The sequence below is a fragment of the Stegodyphus dumicola genome, chromosome 5, assembly GCF_044657685.1.
Source record: "Stegodyphus dumicola isolate Sdum_Otavi_A_Nest chromosome 5, ASM4465768v1".
NCBI classification, from domain to species: Eukaryota; Metazoa; Arthropoda; class Arachnida; order Araneae; family Eresidae; genus Stegodyphus; species Stegodyphus dumicola.
The window spans coordinates 8,154,777-8,176,543 of NC_140772.1; the positions used below are offsets into that span (position 1 = coordinate 8,154,777).

A 21,767-nucleotide genomic window follows, 5' to 3' on the forward strand; every position below is an offset into this window, starting at 1 on the left:
ATAAAAAGAAATTTAAGCAGGCATATGCTTATTCACACAGGAGAGAAACCTCATATGTGTGAAGTATGTAAGAAGTCATTTAATCAAAAAAGTGCTTTAAATGTTCACACAGGAGAGAAACCTCATATGTGAGATGTATGTAAGAAATCATTTAATCGAAAAAGTGTTTTAAATGTGCATATGCGTATTCACACAGGAGAAAACCTCATATGTGTGAAATATGTAAGAAATCATTTAATATAAAAAGAAATTTAAGCAGGCATATGCTTATTCACACAGGACAGAAACCTCATATGTGTGAAGTATGTAAGAAGTCATTTAATCAAAAAAGTGCTTTAAATGTGCACATGGACGTTCACACTGGAGAGAAACCTCATATGTGTGAAGTATGTAAGAAATCATTTAATCAAAAAAGTGCTTTAAATGTGCATATGCGTATTCACACAGGAGAGAAACCTCATATGTGTGAAGTATGTAAGAAATCATTTAAACGAAATGATAATTTAAATACGCATATGCATATTCACACAGGAGAAAAACCTTATATGTGTGAAGTATGTAAGAAATCATTTAATCGAAAAAGTTCTTTAAATCTGCATATGCGCGTTCACACTGGAGAGAAACCTCATATGTGTGAAGTATGTAAGAAATCATTTAATATAAAAAGAAATTTAAGCAGGCATATGCTTATTCACACAGGAGAGAAACCTCATATGTGTGAAGTATGTAAGAAGTCATTTAATCAAAAAAGTGCTTTAAATGTGCACATGGACGTTCACACAGGAGAGAAACCTCATATGTGTGAAGTATGTAAGAAATCATTTAATCGAAAAAGTTCTTTAAATCTGCATATGCGCATTCACACTGGAGAGAAACCTCATATGTGTGAAGTATGTAAGAAATCATTTAATCTAAAAAGTTCTTTAAATGTGCATATGCGCATTCACACAGGAGAAAAACCTCATATGTGTGAAGTATGTAAGACGTCATTTAATCAAAAAAGTGCTTTAAATGTGCATATGCGTATTCACACAGGAGAGAAACCTCATATGTGTGAAGTATGTAAGAAATCATTTAAACGAAATGATAATTTAAATACGCATATGCATATTCACACAGGAGAAAAACCTTATATGTGTGAAGTATGTAAGAAATCATTTAATCGAAAAAGTTCTTTAAATCTGCATATGCGCGTTCACACTGGAGAGAAACCTCATATGTGTGAAGTATGTAAGAAATCATTTAATATAAAAAGAAATTTAAGCAGGCATATGCTTATTCACACAGGAGAGAAACCTCATATGTGTGAAGTATGTAAGAAGTCATTTAATCAAAAAAGTGCTTTAAATGTGCACATGGACGTTCACACAGGAGAGAAACCTCATATGTGTGAAGTATGTAAGAAATCATTTAATCGAAAAAGTTCTTTAAATCTGCATATGCGCATTCACACTGGAGAGAAACCTCATATGTGTGAAGTATGTAAGAAATCATTTAATCTAAAAAGTTCTTTAAATGTGCATATGCGCATTCACACAGGAGAAAAACCTCATATGTGTGAAGTATGTAAGACGTCATTTAATCAAAAAAGTGCTTTAAATGTGCATATGCGCATTCACACAGGAGAGAAACCTCATATGTGTGAAGTATGTAAGAAATCATTTAATCTAAAAAGAAATTTAAGCACGCATATACTTATTCACACAGGAGAGAAACCTCATATGTGTGAAGTATGTAAGAAATCATTTAATATAAAAAGAAATTTAAGCAGGCATATGCTTATTCACACAGGAGAGAAACCTCATATGTGTGAAGTATGTAAGAAGTCATTTAATCAAAAAAGTGCTTTAAATGTGCACATGGACGTTCACACTGGAGAGAAACCTCATATGTGTGAAGTATGTAAGAAATCATTTAATCAAAAAAGTGCTTTAAATGTGCATATGTGCATTCACACAGGAGAGAAACCTTATATGTGTGAAGTATGTAAGAAATCATTTAATCAAAAAAGTGGTTTAAAGGTGCATATGCGCATTCACACAGGAAAGAAACCTTATATGTGTGAAGTATGTAAGAAATCATTTAATCAAAAAAGTGCTTTAAATGTGCATATGTGTATTCACAGAGGAGAGAAATCTCATGTGTGAAGTATGTAAGAAATCGTTTGATCTAAAAAGAAATTTAAACACGCATATGCATATTCGCACAGGAGAGAAACATCATATGTGTGAAGTTTGGAAGAAATCATGTAGTCTAACAAGTAATTTGAACGTGCATATGTTTATTCACACAGGAGAGAAACCACCATATGTGTTAAGTATGTAAAAATCATTTAATTGATAAAGTGATTTAAACGTGCATATGCGCAATCACACAGCAGAGAAACCACAATATGTGTTAAGTATGTAAAAAATCATTTAATTGAAAAAGTGATTTAAACATGCATATTCGATATCACACAGCAGAGAAACCTCATGTTTGTGAAGTATGTAAGAAGATGTTTACTCAAATGGATAGTTTAAACAAGCTTATGCTTATTTACATTGGAGAGGAAATTTGTGTGTGAGGGACATAAACATTCTTTTTCATAAAAGGGATTTAAATATGGATATCAACGTAAGAGACCAATATTACCAGTTAAGAATGTAACAAGTTGGTTAGGGTGAAAGAGAATGTCTTATCTACACAGAACGGAAACCTCCTGTCTTTTAAGCCCAAACTGGAAAAAACATTTAGTGAACTTTGCAATAAGCATTTGTCTGTACAGTTAGGAAACCTCATTATGTGAAATCAAGTCTGTATTTTTCTCATTGAATTAGAGAATTTAGGTACAGCAAATTTCTTACAATTTAGAAATGCAAATCCGAATGGCATAAAGATGACGTATGATCCTGTGGGAGAAACATAAATTCTTATTTGATGAAAATGAATTATAAACCATTAATTTTTTTCCTCAAGATGAAATATTTTTTAGGATATTTTTACCTGATAATGGTGTTCAATTTTTATATCTGCTGCATAACAACATGTGTTATCTAGATAGAACTTCAAAAACTGAAACTGTGAAAGATGTCTAATGTTTTTTCCGATATATATACTGTAAATTATATGTATGTTAAAATTGTATGTTTGACAGAAATGTCTTTCTTGTTTCTGTCATGAAGAATGTATTAGTATTTCTCACTCGTCGTGAACCAGTGTTGACCATCCTATGCGAGTCTAGTATCAAATGTGCGAGTATATAACTGAAACCAGCGCAAGATTCGACAGCATTGTTAGGAAGGTGATATGAAACATCAAATATTTTCAGTCAAACCCTGAACCTACCAAGTAGAGCAATCCCATGTGTCTAATGCATATATATAAAAAAAAAAAAAAATTGGGAAACATCATTTCTGTTTGGGTAAGAAATCTATATATATTAGATATTTATTAAAACTGTTTTATGTATGTTTGTATATATATATATATATATATTTTTTTTGGTACAACTCTGATATATGCCTTAATTTCACCAAATGTGGCGATATGTACTCTGTGCTGGTTTTTGGCGCGATTTCGTGTTGTATGGCAACCCTGTTGACGTTGAAAACTCTTTCGGTGAAGTTCATTGGTTTGCATTATGCTCTGTGTCTGAGAAGCTAGGGAAGAAAGATAAAATGGTGGAAGTAGTTGAATTGAAGTTTGGCAAAAGGAAATATTGTCCTGGCCATCCTGTTGAGGGGTAGTGGGTATTTGGAGGTGTGGAAAGAGGGTCTGGGCAGAGTCGTAGCTAGGGTTTTCAGCGCCCAGGGATAACTGAAGATTTTGCACCCCCTACTGCTTGCCAAGGATGGAAAACATTTAATTCTAAAATGTCGTAACATCAGTTTGGCACCCCTTGGATTCTACGCCTGGGGACAGATGCCCCCCTTGCCTCCCTCTAGCTACGTCCCTGGGTCTGGGAGATTGGCTGTGCATGATAGAAGTAGGGATTTGTGATTTTATTTATTTGTGAACCATAGTATGAATTTTCTGGATAGTGTGTCTGGCTGTCATATAAATACGATAGTGATTACGTGGCGGCATGTTAAAGGCGGTATGAAATTGGTATATCTGCTGAAGCATTAATTCATGGTAAGTGCATTTTATTCTTGTTCTTATTTTGTAGAATGTTATATTCATTGTTTTTTTAGTATGAATTTCTGTTGTTATTGCTGTTTTTTTTAATTGTTTGAAATTTATTTTAGTTATTTTGTTGATTAGTGCGTACCGTTTAAATTGTGCAATTCCTAGATTTTTTTTTTAAAGTTGAAACAGGACGCTGTATACATGGTATTCTTTGAAATTTATTGTTGTTATGTTAATTTATTAAAGTGAGTTGTGCGTAGTTCGTAGATTCGTTTTTTTCCTAAATTGTGCAATTCGTAGATGTTTTTTTAAGTTGAAACAGGATGCTGTGTACGTGGTGTTCTTTGAAATTTATTGTTGTTATTATTTTATTAAATTGAGTTGTGCGTAGTTCGTAGATTCGTTTGTTGCCTAAATTGTGGAATTCGTAGATGTTTTTTTAAGTTAAAACATATCACTGTGTACATGGACTCTTGTCAAATAATTTTGGTTAGAAACTTTACGGTTTTGCTATCTAAATTTTTTGTTTTTGTTTCGGATTTTTAGCTTAAATTGTGTGTTCAGAACGTGGTTTTTGCATTCGCGAAAAGCGTGTTTTGGGAGACATTTTAGGCTTAAAGTTCGAAATGTAGACAAAAAATTTAGATAGCAATATGGCAGCGTGGAGATTCTCGCAAAAAATGTTTGGCGATAAATTTGGCGACTTGAGGGCGCACATCAGAGTAATTCCATATTTTTTTTTCCTTTTTGTGTAATCGTGAGATAAAACTAAAGTAATCTGTTTTTATTTTAAGGTGAAATTATTTTCCATTTTGGGAATATTTCGTTTCTCTTTAAAATCCTTTTATTGACGAAATTTTCTTGAAAATGTGAACAGCAATGAAATGAGTTCTTGAAAATGTGTTATAGCAGCTAAGGAGAATACATGTACTTTAACCCTGGCAATGGGTATATCTGTTTGAGGAAAAATATTTAGCAAATAGGGTCCTATTGGAAAAAAGATCAATTAAAAGTTTCATTCTTCTGGAAGAATTTAGAATAACTTTTACGATTGCTGAAGTGCTCTCAGGTGGCACTTCTTAAACCTTTTTCATTTATGACCCCTTTTGATTAGCCTTGGAACTAAATATAATGTAGAGATAAAAAAGTCTGAAAACTCATTTTATATTGCGCGTAAAGAGGTGTTTTCCATTTACATACGTGCCTTGCAAACATTTGGGCTGCCACCCCTGTGGTCTAAAAATATTTAAAATACCTTTCAAATTTCCGATAGACAGTATCGCTGGGAGATAAAAATGTTTTGTTCTGTACGGTGTTGCCATTGCTCGATTTGTTAATCAAAAATTCTTGCAGAGATAAAAATGTTTTATTCTGTACAGTGCTGCAACTGCTTGCTTTGAAATCATTGAGTTTGTTAATAAAAATTGCCTAAGTTTTACAAAATATAAAATAGACAATAAAACAAATCCAAAATTGGGGCTTCCAAGTGATATTATTCAGGTGATATTATTCCAAGTGATATTATTCAGGAGGACTATATTATGAAACATTTGATGGCTCCTGATAAAAGAGACTGTCAAGTCTCTTTTATTTTCACAGTGTGAGAAACATGCATACTTTTATGCAGATTCTTCATTATTTAATTTCTACAACGGGAATAATAATCTATTAACAGGGGAATAATATTTGGTGGCAGCAATCTGAAACAACACTTTTAGTGATTAAATGTAAAATGTCATTTCATGTCTAATACTCCTTCTGAGCTAATAAAAATAAATATAAATATATTCTCATTGATAATTTATTTCATTACTAGAAATATAAGAAAGAAGTAGTTTTAGGATTTGCTTCAGATATAAAAAAATATATGAAAGGAAATCATGTTTTAACAAGATGGATGTGCTTAATTTTTGCAGAAAAAAAAAAAAGAAAAAGAAAAGAAAAGAATAAATAAATAAAATTAAAAAAAAAAAAAAAACTTAACGCAATACTTGACTCTGCTGGACATAAAGCACATTCAACATTTTTCAACATCTAATAATATTTGCATTTTATATTCATTAAAGCTGAAAAATCATTTTACATAAGTTTGTGGTGCTAAATGGTAGAACATTCATAAATTATCCAAAATTCACTTCTATCTCTAGTCCAGAATACTGTCAAGGATTTTTGTGGAAATGAAAGATTTAAATTTTAGTTGCTCAAGAGCTCAGTATTTTCGGAACTACTCCGATATGCACCCTCAAGTCGCCAAATATTTTTGGCGAGAAACTTCATGCTGCCATATTACTATCTAAATTTTTTTGTCTACATTTTGAACTTTTAGCCTAAAATGTCTCCAAAAACGCGGTTTTCGCACATGGCAAAAACTACGTTTTGAACACACAATTTAGCTAAAAATCCGAAACAAAAACAAAAAATATAGATAGCAAAAACGTGAAGTTTCTAACCAAAAATATTTGACAAGAATCCATGTACACAGCAACATGTTTTAACTTAAAAAAGCATCTACGAATTGCACAATGTAGGCAACGAACAAATCTACAAACTACGCAGACGTCGCTTTAATAAATTAACATAACAACAATAAATTTCAAAGAATACCATGTACACAGCATCCTGTTTAAACTTTAAAAAAATGCTACGAATTGCACAGTTTAGGCAAGGAAGGAATCTACGATCTACGCACTCCTCGCTTTAATAAAATAACATAACAACAATAAATTTCAAATAATACCATGTACACAGCGTTCTGTTTCAACTTTAAAAAACATCTACGAATTGTACAGTCTAGACACTAAACAACAAAATAAACTAAAATAAATTTCAAACAATTTAAAAAAAATAACAATAACGACAGAAATTCATACTAAAGAACCAATGAACATAACATTCTACAAAATAAGAACAAGGATAAAATCAAATGCACTTACCATGAATTAATGCGTTTTTGAGTAGCAGAAATATAAATTTCATACCGCCTTTAACATGCTGCCACGTAATCACTATCGTATTTACATGACAGCCAGACACACTATCCAGAAAATTTATACTATGGTTTACAAATAAATAAAATCACAAATCCCTACTTCTATCATGCACTGCCATTAAAAATAATCTCCCAGACCCTCTTTCCACAGTTCCAAATACCCACTACCTTTCAACAGGATAGCCACAATCATATTTCCTTTTGCCGAACTTCAATTCAACAACTACCATTTTATCTTTCCCTCCCATCTTCTCAGACAGAGAGGCGAACCAACGAGCTCCAGCGAAAGATTTTTCAACGTCAACAGGGTTGCCATAGAACACGCAATCGTGCCAAAAACCAGCGCAGAACACATATCGCCACATTTGGTGAAATTAGGGCGTATATTAGAGTTGTACCGTATTTTCCTTTGGTCTTTATATAGTGGGTGTTTAATCTCATTCATGTCAGTCAAAATATTCTTTTTTAATCCAAGCTATGTTTTTGAATTTTGATAAAAAAATATTTCCAAACCTATATTACTATGATTTTTAAGTTATCTGCAATAGTTTTTGCAATTACTTTCATTTCAATAATAAAATTTTCAACATTTGAAAAAGTTTTGAATGAATCATTTTTCATCTTACTCTTCCGATTAGTTTTACCATTTGAAGTAATTACATTGCTAATTTTTCCTCAAAGAGAAAAGTTAAAATTATTTATTATCTCAAAAGGGTACATTTCCGTTTTGCCAGCGCAGGCGATAAAGTCGCCAGTAATGGTACAATTGATGCTTAACAGAATATCCTCGTAGGTAACCTATTACGCGTCCATTTTCAAAATAAGTCACAGCCATTTCTTATCAGATTGATTGTTTCTTTCAATACTGGCATACAATTACATAGAATTTTTAATTTTATGCACTGAGACCATTTGCAGTAATTAAGTCAATTAGGTTGCAATCACACCGCTCACCCGAAGTCAAGAAAAGGCAAAGTCAAGGGTTAAATTCATCACTTCTAATTCTTGCATTTAAACTTATATTCCAAATTAAGATTTAACTTGAAATTAATGTCGATTGACTGAGAGAATTACATTTTTGTAACGTAGTTTACGTGAGATGAGATCACTTGGGGTCAAGTGATATGAACCGGCGAATCAGGATTTTGAACCGTAAAAGCATAGTAAATTTTTAAATTAACATCTTTTTACAAATTTTATTGGCTTTTTACAAAATTTTAAACAATATTAAAATGTTTATGCCTTCAAAATAAAATTTCTTAGAACTAACATCCGTTAACATTTTTTATTTGTGTATATTGTATGTTATCGCCAATAAAGTCTGCTTGGTGAGATTTGTGCCGGCGAAATGGAAAAGTACCCTCAAAAGTATCTGACAGAAAACACAGGTTCAAGAGTCATTTTTAAAAAAAGCAGCAAGTTCAGATTATTGTTTAGTTAAAAATACAATAATTATATCTTTTATTAGTAATCATAATCTTAAGCTACAGCTTCTTGACATTCATCTTACTTTGCATATAATAACAAGTTTTCTATTTGTATTCCATGTCTTTACATATACAGTACAAAGTCCGTAATCCAGTCATCAAAGCCACAAACTTATGCGTGCGCGTTTGATGCGCGCGTCCACTACACATGCGCGTAAAGACAGTAAAGCGTTTACTCATGCGCACTTTCAATAGTGAAGAAAGTAACAGAGAGGTTAGTGAAAACGAAAAAATTTTGATTGACAAATTAGTCAGTATTCTCGATACAGCAATTACAGTACTTGAACAGCAGAACTTTATAACTGAACAAGAAATTATGTCTGTTTATAGAATTAAAGAGAAAGTATAAGTACGTAAAACGAAGCAACTTAAACAATTTACATTGAAAGAAATGTTTAATAAAGTAAACATTAAGCTCTTTTCTTTTGTAAATTAAAAAAAAAACCTTTAGATTGTAATTTCATAAATTACGGTTTCATACTTTATGATTTCTGCATGCCATGTTACCAGATTTAAATTGATGATCTATAATCCAGAATCGCCGAAGTCCTGAGGAGTCCGGATTGCGGACTTTGTACTGTATTAAAAAATAAACATTTCTTTAGGGCACCGCTTTTAACCTTTTCGCGACGGCGCACCTTTGTTTAAGACGCTCGTGTGGGACGAAAGAGTATCGAAGGCAGTCACCGTACAGGACGGAGGTTTTGCATCGCTAAGCCTAATTTTACAATAAAAATCAGAAAAACAAAAGTTTCGCTTCTAGCATCATAATTTTGGGTATTATTTTAGATTATTACTTGAGCTGTTATATATGTTAAAATTAACCCTTAAATTTTTTTTTCTTTATTATACATGAAAATATACTTAAAAAATTGCTTATCTTCTAATATAATTTTCGGAAGCGCTATTCAAATTATTCCAAAGTTTTAATTGATAAAATCCGTCAGTAAAGTTTAAAATTAATAAAAATAGCACAATAAAGACTATCTACAGTAAGAAGTAACAAAATTTAAAATGAAAGTGAGTGTGGTAAATCTCGAAGCACAGAGATGTATCACTTTGTAACTCTTAGAAAAAGTATCACTCTTTAACTCTTTAGAAAATGAATCAGTACTCTCATTTGCGTTAGATGGTTCACTAACCATACGAGGGTATTCTTCCTCTGATAAATAGCGCCTTCCCGCCATAATAGACTGGAAGTGAGGCTTTCCTAAATAAAAAAAGAAGGAACGGAAATATATCTGAAAGCAATGCAAAACGTAAAAAAACTCCGCACAGTAACCCTAAAAGACCGTAAATAGTAGAGGAAAAAATAGATTAAAAAAAGGAATTGGATATAAATCAGATACAAGAATGTTTTCATTAGCATGCAGCGATATAAAGAGCCCACCTCTGTTTACGCTTTCCCTCCGCCCCCCCCTCGAACAGCTGATGAGTAAAATGCCAAAGTGAAGCAGAATATATCAAACTCAAGGTCAGGAACCTAAAACTGTGTTTATTTCAAACGTAGTGGACACAGGATGCCATCTAGTGGCCCTCAGAAAAATGTTTCACCTTAAAATGCATATACACATCACCCGTCCTCTGAATGCGATCTTTACTGATGCATGGATGGGACGCCCGGCTGTAAGAAACGTTCTTAGGGAATGCGTATATGGGACGCCCATCCTGAAAGGGTTAATAAAGTTTATAATTTTGTTCCTCTTGATAGATCAGGCAATGTGTAAACGTTGCATGCTCATTTACAGCAGCTTTAACATGTAATTAAAAGCCAGTGTTTTGGCCGTTCATCACTTTTGTGTGTAATCTAGAGCAGTTTTTCTATTCCAAACCTTAAGTTTAAGAACATTTCTTCAACTTTGCAGTATATGGCTTCCCCTAACCCTTTAGTGTGTTCTTCCAAATGACAAGAAAATAATAGTTCTTCATTGATCTACAAACAGCTAGTTCTGAAATCTCGGTTGTTTTGTCCAAGTGAGTTGTAAATTTGGGCTTTCTTTAAGATTAGTATGTGTTGCTTGTGCACAGCTTTGGTACTAGTCCTTTTGGCGACTTTTGGAAGCGATAAATGAAAAATTATGATAACCCAATTATTGATGGTAACCCTGAATACTGAGCTAATATCATTTTTAAAAAAGCCAAACTTTGATAGTCAAGACTAATGCTTTTAATATTACATCAGTGATGCTTGAGTCTTTTCTAAACATCAACTCTGTATGCTATAAACTCCACTCCCCTCCCCCAAAGAAAACAGATTTTTAGTAGAATGAGGTAAACTCTTGGTGTTTTCTTTGCTAAGGAACGACATGCAAATTTAGACTTCTTTACATGTTTCTTAAAATGGGCCGTGATCAAAATTACCATGGTCTAAAAATACTTTTTTGCTTCATTTTGTAAATTAGAACTATAGGGATATGTACTTGTCTGAAGTCCTGTAGCAAAATCAGGTTTTCATTATGGCTTTTATAACATTTTTATAATTTGTCTGACTATGAAAAATGTAATGTTGCCTAGATTATGGAATATACTGCTCATCATTTACAGTTCTCAAATTTTGTAAATCTTACAATCTGATAGCTGTATATGAATAACATTGATTGAGTATCATTACTTTTATTAATATAGTACAAAGTCCGAAATCCGGACTCATCGGGACTTCGGTGATTTAGGATTTTTCTGGATATTAGATCATCAGTTTAAATCTAGTAAGATGGTTTGTAGAATTATAAAATTAAAAATATGAAATCATGATTTATGATCTAAAGGTATCAAAATTTACAAAAATGCTTAATATTTATTTATTTACCTTATTAAGCATTTCTTTCAATGTAAGTTGTTTAAGTCGCTTCATTTTTTTCGCTAATACTTTCTCCTTAGTTCTGTAGACAGACGTAATCTTAAAGTTCTGTAACTGCTGTTTCGAGAATTCAGACTAACTTATTAATTGAAATTTTCTCATTTTCAGTAACTTCTCTGTCACTTTCTTCACTATCAGTAGCGGTATTTTCTGGATCTTGAACCATACTACAGATTTTGCCATTCATTAATGATTTATGATTGTGAAGCATTGTCATCACAATGAAAAACTTCCTTTTATATCATCTTTATTTATTACCGCTTCTTCACATTTCTTTACAAAATCGGTAAAATCCTAATAGAGCCCACACCCTTGGCAACAAACCTGGAATGTGCAGAATCAGGTTCCTGGTTTGCGATCTTCGCACATTTCTCAAAATCGCCAACTTAAAAATAACAAATCAAAGAATTGCACAAACTCGGTATCCATATACACATCAACATATTTTCCCTTAAAAAAACATCAGAAAATTGCACAAACTTGGCATTGCATACTCCCTTGTCTTTGTTCATGTACACATCGATATAAGTGGTCGTGCCAAGAATGTGGGCTCTGCCAGGATCCAACCACAAAATCCATTAATTGGAAAACTTCACCTTTCTTTTGTGATATCCGAAAACCTTTGAAATTAGCGGCTATCATCATCAAATTTAGCTATCCTTCGCTATACATATTTGGCTATGCATCACGAGCTTGGTGACTAACGACAAGTTGTTCCGTAAAATTTTATATTGCTTCACTCGCACACTGAAACAATTAAGCCTGAATTGTATTAGTTGTTTATTATACTTATGTCTATTTCTTGCACATGCTTAAGACTTATCAGAGTTCTGAATAAATAAATTCCCACATATACTAAATGTAATCTTTGGGTCTATGGGTATCTTTAACAGAATCTATTTTTAGCATATGGAAAGAAATGTTTGCGAAATTTTTCCTCTTCAACATTTTTTAGCGCATTTAGCTTAAATCTGTAATCATCTCTAAGTGTGATGTCAACATAAAAGGTTACCTTACTCATTTATTTTTCAATTACTAGCATAAAAAAATTCTTTACACATCGCTACATGAGTCATTATTGAAGTTGTCATTTTGTGATAAACATGCAGTGATGAAAGGAAAGTATAATAAATAATAATTTGCCAGGTTGGCATGAGATCAACGATGTATCTATGTGGAATTTTTCGGTTTGATATGTGTGCCAATGCAGATATGCAGCAACAAAGCCAAATTACTGATCATACAAATTTATGCTAAAATCATGATTTCTTCAATAACAAGGTATTTTATTTAGTATCGAAGTGGAGTTAAGAATCAGACTGCCCAGATACTTTATTATTTTCAGAGGAGGTAATCAAATGTGCATGCACAAAGCCTACAAAAAAATTTTTGTTGGTGATTTTGAGGTCTGGATAATGGACATCCGGATTTCGGACTTTGTACTGTAGTATATTGACATAACTGTCAATCTTTTATTTTAAATTTTATGCAAATTTTGTACATTACTTAGACATTTGATCTAATAGAAATCTGAATCTTTTGTAATAAAAGTAAGAGTACAATTTATATATATGAAAATTTGACTACACGGCAAGTTCTTAAATACTGATTCCAACATCTTTAAATGTAATTGCTATAAAGTTTAGATATGTTCTTTGCAGTCATATAGTGTAACTAAAATTTAGGTAGACATTAAGCAAATTATCGCTGTGTCTAAAGTAACAAATGGATCAGGAGAATGGTGTAAAAGATCCTTTTTTAAAACTACTAAATAAGAACAGAAGGCACACTTTGTGCGTACGACTCAGCCAGCCATTTGTGGCAAGATAACCTATGATAACAATTAAGTTCAAATGTAAAATTGAAATTCAAATAAGCTAATAGCCAACGACTACAGAAATCAGTTTAATGCAAAGTTGGCTCAAAACTTCAGCGGCGTGGAATTCAACTATCGACAATTATAATGCAAGACTGAAGAATACAAATCTTATCTTACATAGCAACCTAGTTACATGGCCTTGAAAGGCCAAGCAAGCTTCATTTTACAAACTGAAAACCTAATTGCATTGTGGTGGGAAAAGGGGATGGGGAAAGTGACAGTAAAGATCCCAACCGTAAAATAACTCTGGCTACAAAGTAAAGGAACATTACATTCACTTCAGAAATAAGATTTATTTTCTAAGAAATCAATTAATTTCATGTTAAGACACATCACTCAATTGCTGTTGGATAAACTGTTTCAGAATGAGAAAAGTGAGGTAACTACAAATATTATTATCATAGTTTTAAACTATTGCTATATAAAGCTTTCCTATAAAAATGATGTGGATAGCTACAGCAGTGTGAAGCGTAGAAAAATAAAAACTAACATTACTTTTCAAAATATTTCATTTAACTCATAATGAAAAACATTCTTCTTTTTTTCTTTTATTCTAGCTAATTTTTGTTGCCCTATAGTTATTGTAAAAGGGCAAATAAAATATCAGGATCTTCATTTAAAAAGAGAAAACAGTTTTTATGAATAGAAAATAAATATATATGCAGGCTAGCAGAAGAATTCAAAAAGGACTTTTCAAGAGACAATTGATCAGATTCACGTTGCATGTAAGGACAACCACAAAAACCCCCATACAGCCAGCCTGAACGACCAGTGTTGAGTGGCTTATCACTCCACCACTAGTGGATCATGAGTTACGACAATTGTTGCAGTGTATTATTACCATTGGTACAAAATTTGCTTGTTATGATAGTTTAATTGTAGCTTTTAACTTATAATCAGAAATTACTTGTAATAACTTGAGCGATTAAAAAACACACACTTCTTAATATTATTATTACCATTTATATAATATAAGTCATAAAAGTATTTCTAACACTGGTACAAAATTTACTTGTTAGTGTAGTTTAATTCAATTTATTTCAACATAAAACATTTTTTATTTACTTTTAATAACAGAAGCTAAGAAACTAAAGTATCATATACTAGCTTTAAAATCCATTTATTAATCTTGTAAATTTCATTACTCATGACATACGATTACTTATAACATATGGCAGTGTCTCAGGAATTTATCTTAGCAGTATTAAGTGCTAAAATTTGGAGGAAGACCTTTTTGCAGTAATCTAATAAAGAGCCTATTTTGTAGCATTTTTATTTAGCCTAGATATATTTATCATGAATGGGAACGGGTTTTGTTCACGCATCAAAGCCGGGTTGGCCTTGGCAACAAAACTTTCTAGCCAAATCAAAAAATCGCCAAAATGACTAATACTAAAGCTGTTCCATTGCTTGTATTGGCCTTTGCTTATTTTAGAAATTTTATTGGCAGTTTGTCAAAGAAATCTTCAAACATTCTTTGCCAAATTTACCATTTTAATATAGCAAATAATACAGGATCTTCTCTCCAGTGGTGTGCCCCACCAGTGGCAAGTGGTTTAGACCTCTGAATACTTGTTGTTTGACCTGGTTTGGGTTTGATCCCAAAGGAATGCTTTGTGGTTTTTTTCCATGTTAACATGAATATGGACCAGTTCTCTGTAACAAGTCCTCCACTAAAGTATACCACCTCTTAGACATAGCTATTGTGGCCTTGCTAAGTTATGATTGGGCAGCAAAGCACAATTTTAAGATAGCTGCTACACAAAACCAAAATAACAAGTTAAAGGATTGCAGAGACTATGTACACATTGATCTATTTTCACTTAATCAGAGCATTGCACAAACTCGGCATTGAGCATTGACTTTGCCCACATACGCATCAATCTATTTTCACTTAAAAGGCGAAGGAGCGCCCAACTCTACACTAGAGTAAAAAAAAAAGCATGCATATAATCTCAATAAACTGCATTTTAAATCAAACAACAAAATAACATAATAAAGCACTACACACTACTATTGCATCTACTCACTACACAAAGGAAATATCCACTTATTTAGAAATTTCTGCGACTTCAGTCTTTGGCACACAAAATTCCTTAACAGCCTCCAAAAACTTTCCTCAAACCATATTACCTTTGTAACTGAATGCTTTATATGTTGAGCATTTGAACCTTTCTTGCGACAAACCCATAAAGCCATCTCAATGACCTTTGGCGTCGAGCATACGCATTTTCTTCATACAAACAGAACATATAGTTCTGTTGAATTACATCCAACAATGTTTGTTTTCTTCTGCCCTCAACCACTTCAAAAAACAACAACAACAACAAAAAATACACCTTCGCATCTCTCATTCTATACCACCAAACACTTAGTTTATCACCGGCAGCCATTTTACGATGCAAAGCACACAATATGCAATGCAGCAATAAGCCCTCAATATTTCCCCATCAGTAAAATTGACTGCAGTCACGCAACCAATCATATCATATAATCGGGTTTCGATAACATTCAACTACTCAGGTTACCATAAATGAAACAACTTGCTGATAATCCAAGAGGCACCCTAAAATATAGCCTAATGTAGGCTTTTGTTTCTTGAGGTACATATGACGCTTAGATTCGAGATTTAAATTTTGATGATTTCCTACTGCCCACCTTGGAATGCCGGTATGGCACAAAATGTTATGTACTGTATGTTTGTGGCATATTTTGTTTCTGGAATTACTTCTAAACCTGTAATGTGATATCACTATTATGATGCTCTTGGTGGTATTTTTCAATATGTAAATCTAATTTACAACTCATCTTAGAATAATAAAAAATAACAATGTTATAGTACTGCAGAAAAAATGTAATATATTTCATTTCTTTCAAAATGAAATATATTTCATTTCTTTCAAAATGAAGGGAATACAGTTAATGTTACTTTAATTGCATATATCTGAAATAAATTTTCAAAGCCTCAAGGTTTTACTTTCTGATTCAACTGGGGAATATGATTTTCTGATTCAATTGGGGAGTACGACCCAAGGTTTAAGAACTCTCAGAAAAGCAAAATCATGGGTGGTAGTATTGGCATTATATCACAAGATACCGGCCTCTGTTCAAATAGATTAGAGTTATACAAAAAATGGCTTATTTTTAAAGTTGCTTCTTTAATATAATTAAGAACTTGTGTGCATATTCAAACAAGAATATGCTTGAATATGTACATGACTTTTTAATTATATATTCAAACAAGAGTATGCTCATTCAAAGCAAATCTAAATATTAAACTACCATCACTAAAACTACATTAATTTATTTGGACATTTGAAGGGGGAAACCTACAACTGAACTAAGCAAGTTAACACTGGTTTGAGTAATTAAAATTTCTGTCATTGTTCATATGAATTTTAGAATCCAGAATTTTAGAAAAAATTATAAATTTCTGCATTAATTTATTGTAAAATTTGTTTAATGAATATTGCCATCATTTTCCAAGTATGAATGAAATTTGGTTACTTTGAATACATATTGTCTAGGAAATGGATACTGTCTAATTAACAAGACTGACAAGAAAAATGATCAAACTGATTTCAAAACTCGCATTTATTTTGGTTTGCCTTATCTGTAAACATATTCATTTTATTGTAATTTAAATTATATACTCAGTATAACAATTATAAAACCTAATCATGAAAATTATTTATCAATATTTATACTGTGAAAAATTACTAGTTTAAATAATAGCTAAATTTTTATTCATCTAAGATATTATGTATATAGTTGATTGGGAGGAATTTTTTCACCATTTATTCAACAGCAGTGTTTAACTTTTTCTACAGCAATTAACTTACTCAAAATGCTGGTTTACATTACCAAAAATCTGAACTCCAGAAACATGCATAAAATTGATGGCTCTGCTAATGTAAGCTGAATTATTTCAACCCTCGAATGAGCTGGTGTAAACCTCGAGAAATGAAATTTTTTTATTTTTTAACCCATAAATGACTCGCATTATTTTTCAAAACATATTTTTTAATCTTCTGTTATTTTTTGCTTAAACATATTTGTAAATTCTAACTAAAGCTTCAGTGTTTCTGAGGAAGAAAAAATTGTTTCTCTCACATTAAAAATTTTCATAGAAATAAACAAACATATACAGTACAAAGTCCGTAATCTGGACTCGTCGGGAATTCGGCGATTCCGGATTAGGGGTTTTTCTGGATTATAGATCACAATTTAAATCCGGTAAGATGGCATGCAGAAATTATACAATTAAAAATATGAAACCATAATTTATGAAATAAAGAGCAATTATGATCTAAAGGGTATCAAAATTTACAAAAAAAAAAAAAAAAAAGCTTAATATTTATTTGTTTACTTTAGTAAACATTTCTATAAATGTAAGTTATTTAAATTTCATCGTTTTTCGGCTAATACTTTCTTTTTAATTCTATAAACGGACATAGTTTCTTATCCAGTTACAAAGTTCCACTGTACAAGTCCTGTAATTGCTGTGTCGAAATCGAAATTTTTTCGTGATCAATAACGTTCTCTGTTACTTTCTTCACTATCAGAAGCGCGCATGGGTAAACGCTTTACTGGCTTTATGTGCATGTGTAAGTTTGTGGCTTTGAGGTCCGTATTATAGATCATTTTGGATAATGGACGTCCGGATTAGAGACTTTGTACTGTAGTATTATTTTTTTTTTTGCAAAGTTCATTTTTAAATTTTCAGATCTCATAGAGGCTGCAACCAGTCAAATGATATTATGAAGACATGCCAATCTTCTAGAAACATTAGATAATAAAATGCTCAAGGTGAAACAGATTTAGCAATGATTCTCCAAAACCTCGTCATTGTGACCCATGAGGAATGCTTTGGTAATGACATTTTAAGTTTTAATTTGACAATGCCAAAAGATGTATCAAGTGAAATTGAGATTTTGTTATCTAACAAATATTAAAATGTATCGAAATCATCAGAATATTTTTTAGAGAAATTCTGAGTCATCTAAAAAATTTGCGTGGAAAAGTTGTTCTCCTATACACTTTGTGATGTTTGTCAACAGAGAATCAATAAAAAAGGAAAAGTAGGTAGTAATTTTGGAAAAAATACATGATCTAGAGCTCTTAGATGTGTTTTTACAATTAATAATCAGAATCTTTTGGAAAATATGACCCAAGAAAATAAAAATATAATAATAAAAAAAATCGACAAAATTTTTGTCTTTCTGTATCCATGTCAAAGTGCTGTACTGGCTTTCTGCTTTACAATGGTTATAAAGGCTTTCCTCAAGAATGAACCATTCGGTCTCTGGCTGAGATATCAATTGTCCATTAGTATGCGCAGCAATAGCAAATTCTACATATACTAATATCAAGCAGAATTTGCGTTTATCTGAAAATGATACATTAGATAAAACAGAAAAGCTTTTCTAATATTCGTGTCTAATTGTATATTTTGAATGTCAATTTCATCCAGTAAGAGATTTTCTCAACCATTCGGTCTCTTTTTTAACACATCTTTCTATCGATGAGCAAATAATACCTTATTTTGTGGGTATTTGTGGAAAACGTTTTTTCAAATTGAAACCTGTTCATTCAGGTATAAAATTGGTATTCTTCTGAAGGGTATGTGTGTCATTTTAATATGCACTGAGGAAAATTTGCAATGAAACTCACTGATCTTAGACTAGATGGAGATGCTGTAATGCATCTTTTAAGTGTCGTGGAAGTTTTTCCAAATCATTACATATACTTCAACAATTATGTAGCATTGCATAAGTAATTTTCACTGTTGCATTTTCAAAATTGAAAGAGCTATGATTTCATGCTATGCAAATAACTCATGAGAACAAGTTAAAAAATTATTTCAACGTACTTGTAAACAAATCATAAAAGAAGAGAATGTGGAACATATGACAGTGTATTTGATAACAAACATGGCATTTGCAGTAGTTTGATGGAATGATAATTCCATAGTAACTATGGCAACTAACTTTGACATAACTGATGTGCATTCAGCGGCCAAGAGATACTTCATTTTACATTATAAATCATATTTAAATAAATAATAGGATGGGATATATAAGTTTAGATAATTCAGTATAATTTGATTTCAAATGAAAATGTTGAAAAATATTACTTCAAAAATTTCATTTAATTAATTAAATGAGCATAATTCAAAATGTTATTCAGCAGTCTTTCTGAAATGTTCTAATTCATCTTTTCTACTTATTTTTAACATATTAAGAAATAGACAAGAAGAGAAACACGCTAATGTGACAATCAAAATCGTAAAAACAACCTTCTATTTAGCGTAAGTATATTGAATATACTTACGCTAAATACAAGGTTGTTTTTACGATTTTGAATATTAAGAAATCTTATTTTTAATCAATTTTCTAAAAAGTAAAGTTATTTGGTAATTCTGGATATTTTCTTTTTTGTATTTACAGTTTGCAAGAAATGGCATCACGATGATTAGTATAATGAAGTGTTGTGGAAATCAGCTGAAGTTTCTCAAGAACAGATGCCTAAGTAACATAAAATATTGAACTCATGTAACTCGATACATTTGATGATTAAATCTGAAAACTCCTATTTCAAAGGCAACATTTTAAAATAAAATCCTTAGCTAAGTCACTCCTTCATGCACATAATTTACTGCATATAACATTTTAATGTGATTTCGTATGAGATTAAATAGGCATATGTATTGCTAAATGACCTTTGAATTCAAATGAACTGCTATATTTAGTATACCTGTTTGTGATTCTCGCTGGTGTGAATAAAAATATGTTTGTTTTAAACACTCATTTAACTATGAATAACTAGTTACAGGTCTCACATTCGTGCCATTTCTCATTGTAATGGGTAAGAATTTTATTTTTAATTCAGATGATTTACAAATATTGCATTCATATAGATTGTTTCCAGTGTATGTAGACATGTTTATTTAAATGATGCAGGCATGCAAATGATCCATCACATATAACTTGTTCATGTGGTGTCTGTTTAGTATGATTAAGATGTGTGTTTTTATGTGATTTTTGAGTATAACAGATAGCAGGTCCCAGCATGCCACCAGGTACGCTCTACGAGGTTCGACATGCATTACTACAGGAATGGGCGCTACTGCCACAACAAGCGATCAACGATACTATTGCCAGCTTGTCTCTCTGTTGTTAAGCATGCATTTCAGCTAGAGGATATCATACTCATTATTAGCACGATATTTATATTACACATTCTTTCAAGCCATTTGATCTTTCACGATGTGATGGTCGTAATATATTTGCTTTTCAATGTCTTTGCTTTATTGTTTTCTATGTTGTGCCACATGAACAAGGTTCGACATGTTTTCTATGTAGTGCCACATGAACCTCTTGGATCAGTTTCATTTATATATCCAATTAAATAATATTTGTTTTAGTCTGTGTTTTATGCTGATTTTTTGAGCAGGAGTATTATATTAATATGCCTTCAGTTGTGCTTTTTAATGTGCTGTGTGTGTATCAGTTTCCTTTTCTCTTTACAAATAGTATACATTGCATAATTTTCCTTTCTGAATTTTCGAGTGGTAAAATTGGTAAGAGAAGAGGGGAAATATGTTAGTATACAGGTTATTTCAGGTTGAATTATAAATGTATATAAATTGTGAGCAGTGCCAAATTTGTTGCCAAATGTACGGCACCAAAAATGCTGGAGCTAGTTCTAAAAAACAATACCTGTAACTTGCACTTTTCATTACTACCTGATTTCCTGTTTCTAGTATTTCAGGACTCCACATAAGTGTGTTGCACTGATCCATAGGGCAATCATATTTACTTATGCAATTCCTGATTAATTATGTCTTAAAAATTATTTGTAATGGCTGTTTTGGACTTTCATTGTTATATATATTTTTTCTTTCTAGGATTTTTATATGTCCTCTGTGCAGTTTAATTGTCTAACTTGCCTTACTTTTTAATCATTTGCTTTGCATACATTCATGGGTCTAATTTTGTAAAAATGGTATATATGTTAAGTGTTTATTTTTACAAGTCTAAAATATGTAACATGTACAGTTGAACTATTTGTGTTATTTCTCATATATAATGGTCACGAAAGCATAAAACGCATGAACATTTTCATTTGAATTAAATTTTAATATTTGTAGAACAAAAAATAAAGATTTTTACCATTATATTTAGCACATTTTTCTATTGATCATCTAAAAGGTTTACAAAAGATGAAAAAAAGAGACCATGAATGCTTTTGAACTAAAACTGTGCATAATTTAAGGTTGCATGAACTACAGAATGAGGTTTTTGGATCTAAGTTATGATTTATTATCCCTTTCGCAGCTAAATTTCATGAGAACCATTTCATACAAACAAATTTTGATGTTTTGTGGGAGAAAACTTTATTATCAAACAGGAAGTAAACAATGGTTTCACCATATTGGGCTAA

At 31.7% G+C, this 21,767-nt stretch overlaps 1 protein-coding gene across 2 annotated transcripts; it reads left to right on the forward strand.

Moving 5' to 3' along the window:
- The first annotated feature begins 208 nt into the window (after positions 1-208).
- LOC146997031 (uncharacterized) lies at positions 209-21,501 on the forward strand. 2 transcript variants are annotated; one of them, XM_085816447.1, is made up of 3 exons: positions 209-3,403; positions 18,049-18,194; positions 19,772-21,501. In XM_085816447.1, the coding sequence occupies exon 1, from the start codon at positions 210-212 to the stop codon at positions 2,145-2,147; it is 1,938 nt and encodes a 645-aa protein (XP_085672573.1). In that variant the 5' UTR covers position 209; the 3' UTR covers positions 2,148-3,403; positions 18,049-18,194; positions 19,772-21,501. The 2 variants fall into 2 exon arrangements, with proteins under 2 accessions (XP_085672573.1, XP_085672572.1); XM_085816446.1 differs by lacking the exon at positions 18,049-18,194.
- The last annotated feature ends 266 nt before the right edge of the window (positions 21,502-21,767 follow it).

Bases quoted from the DNA above. Each gene is read 5' to 3' on its own strand.
- LOC146997031 (XM_085816447.1), top strand. From the start codon at position 210: ATGTGTGAAATATGTAAGAAATCATTTAATATAAAAAGAAATTTAAGC.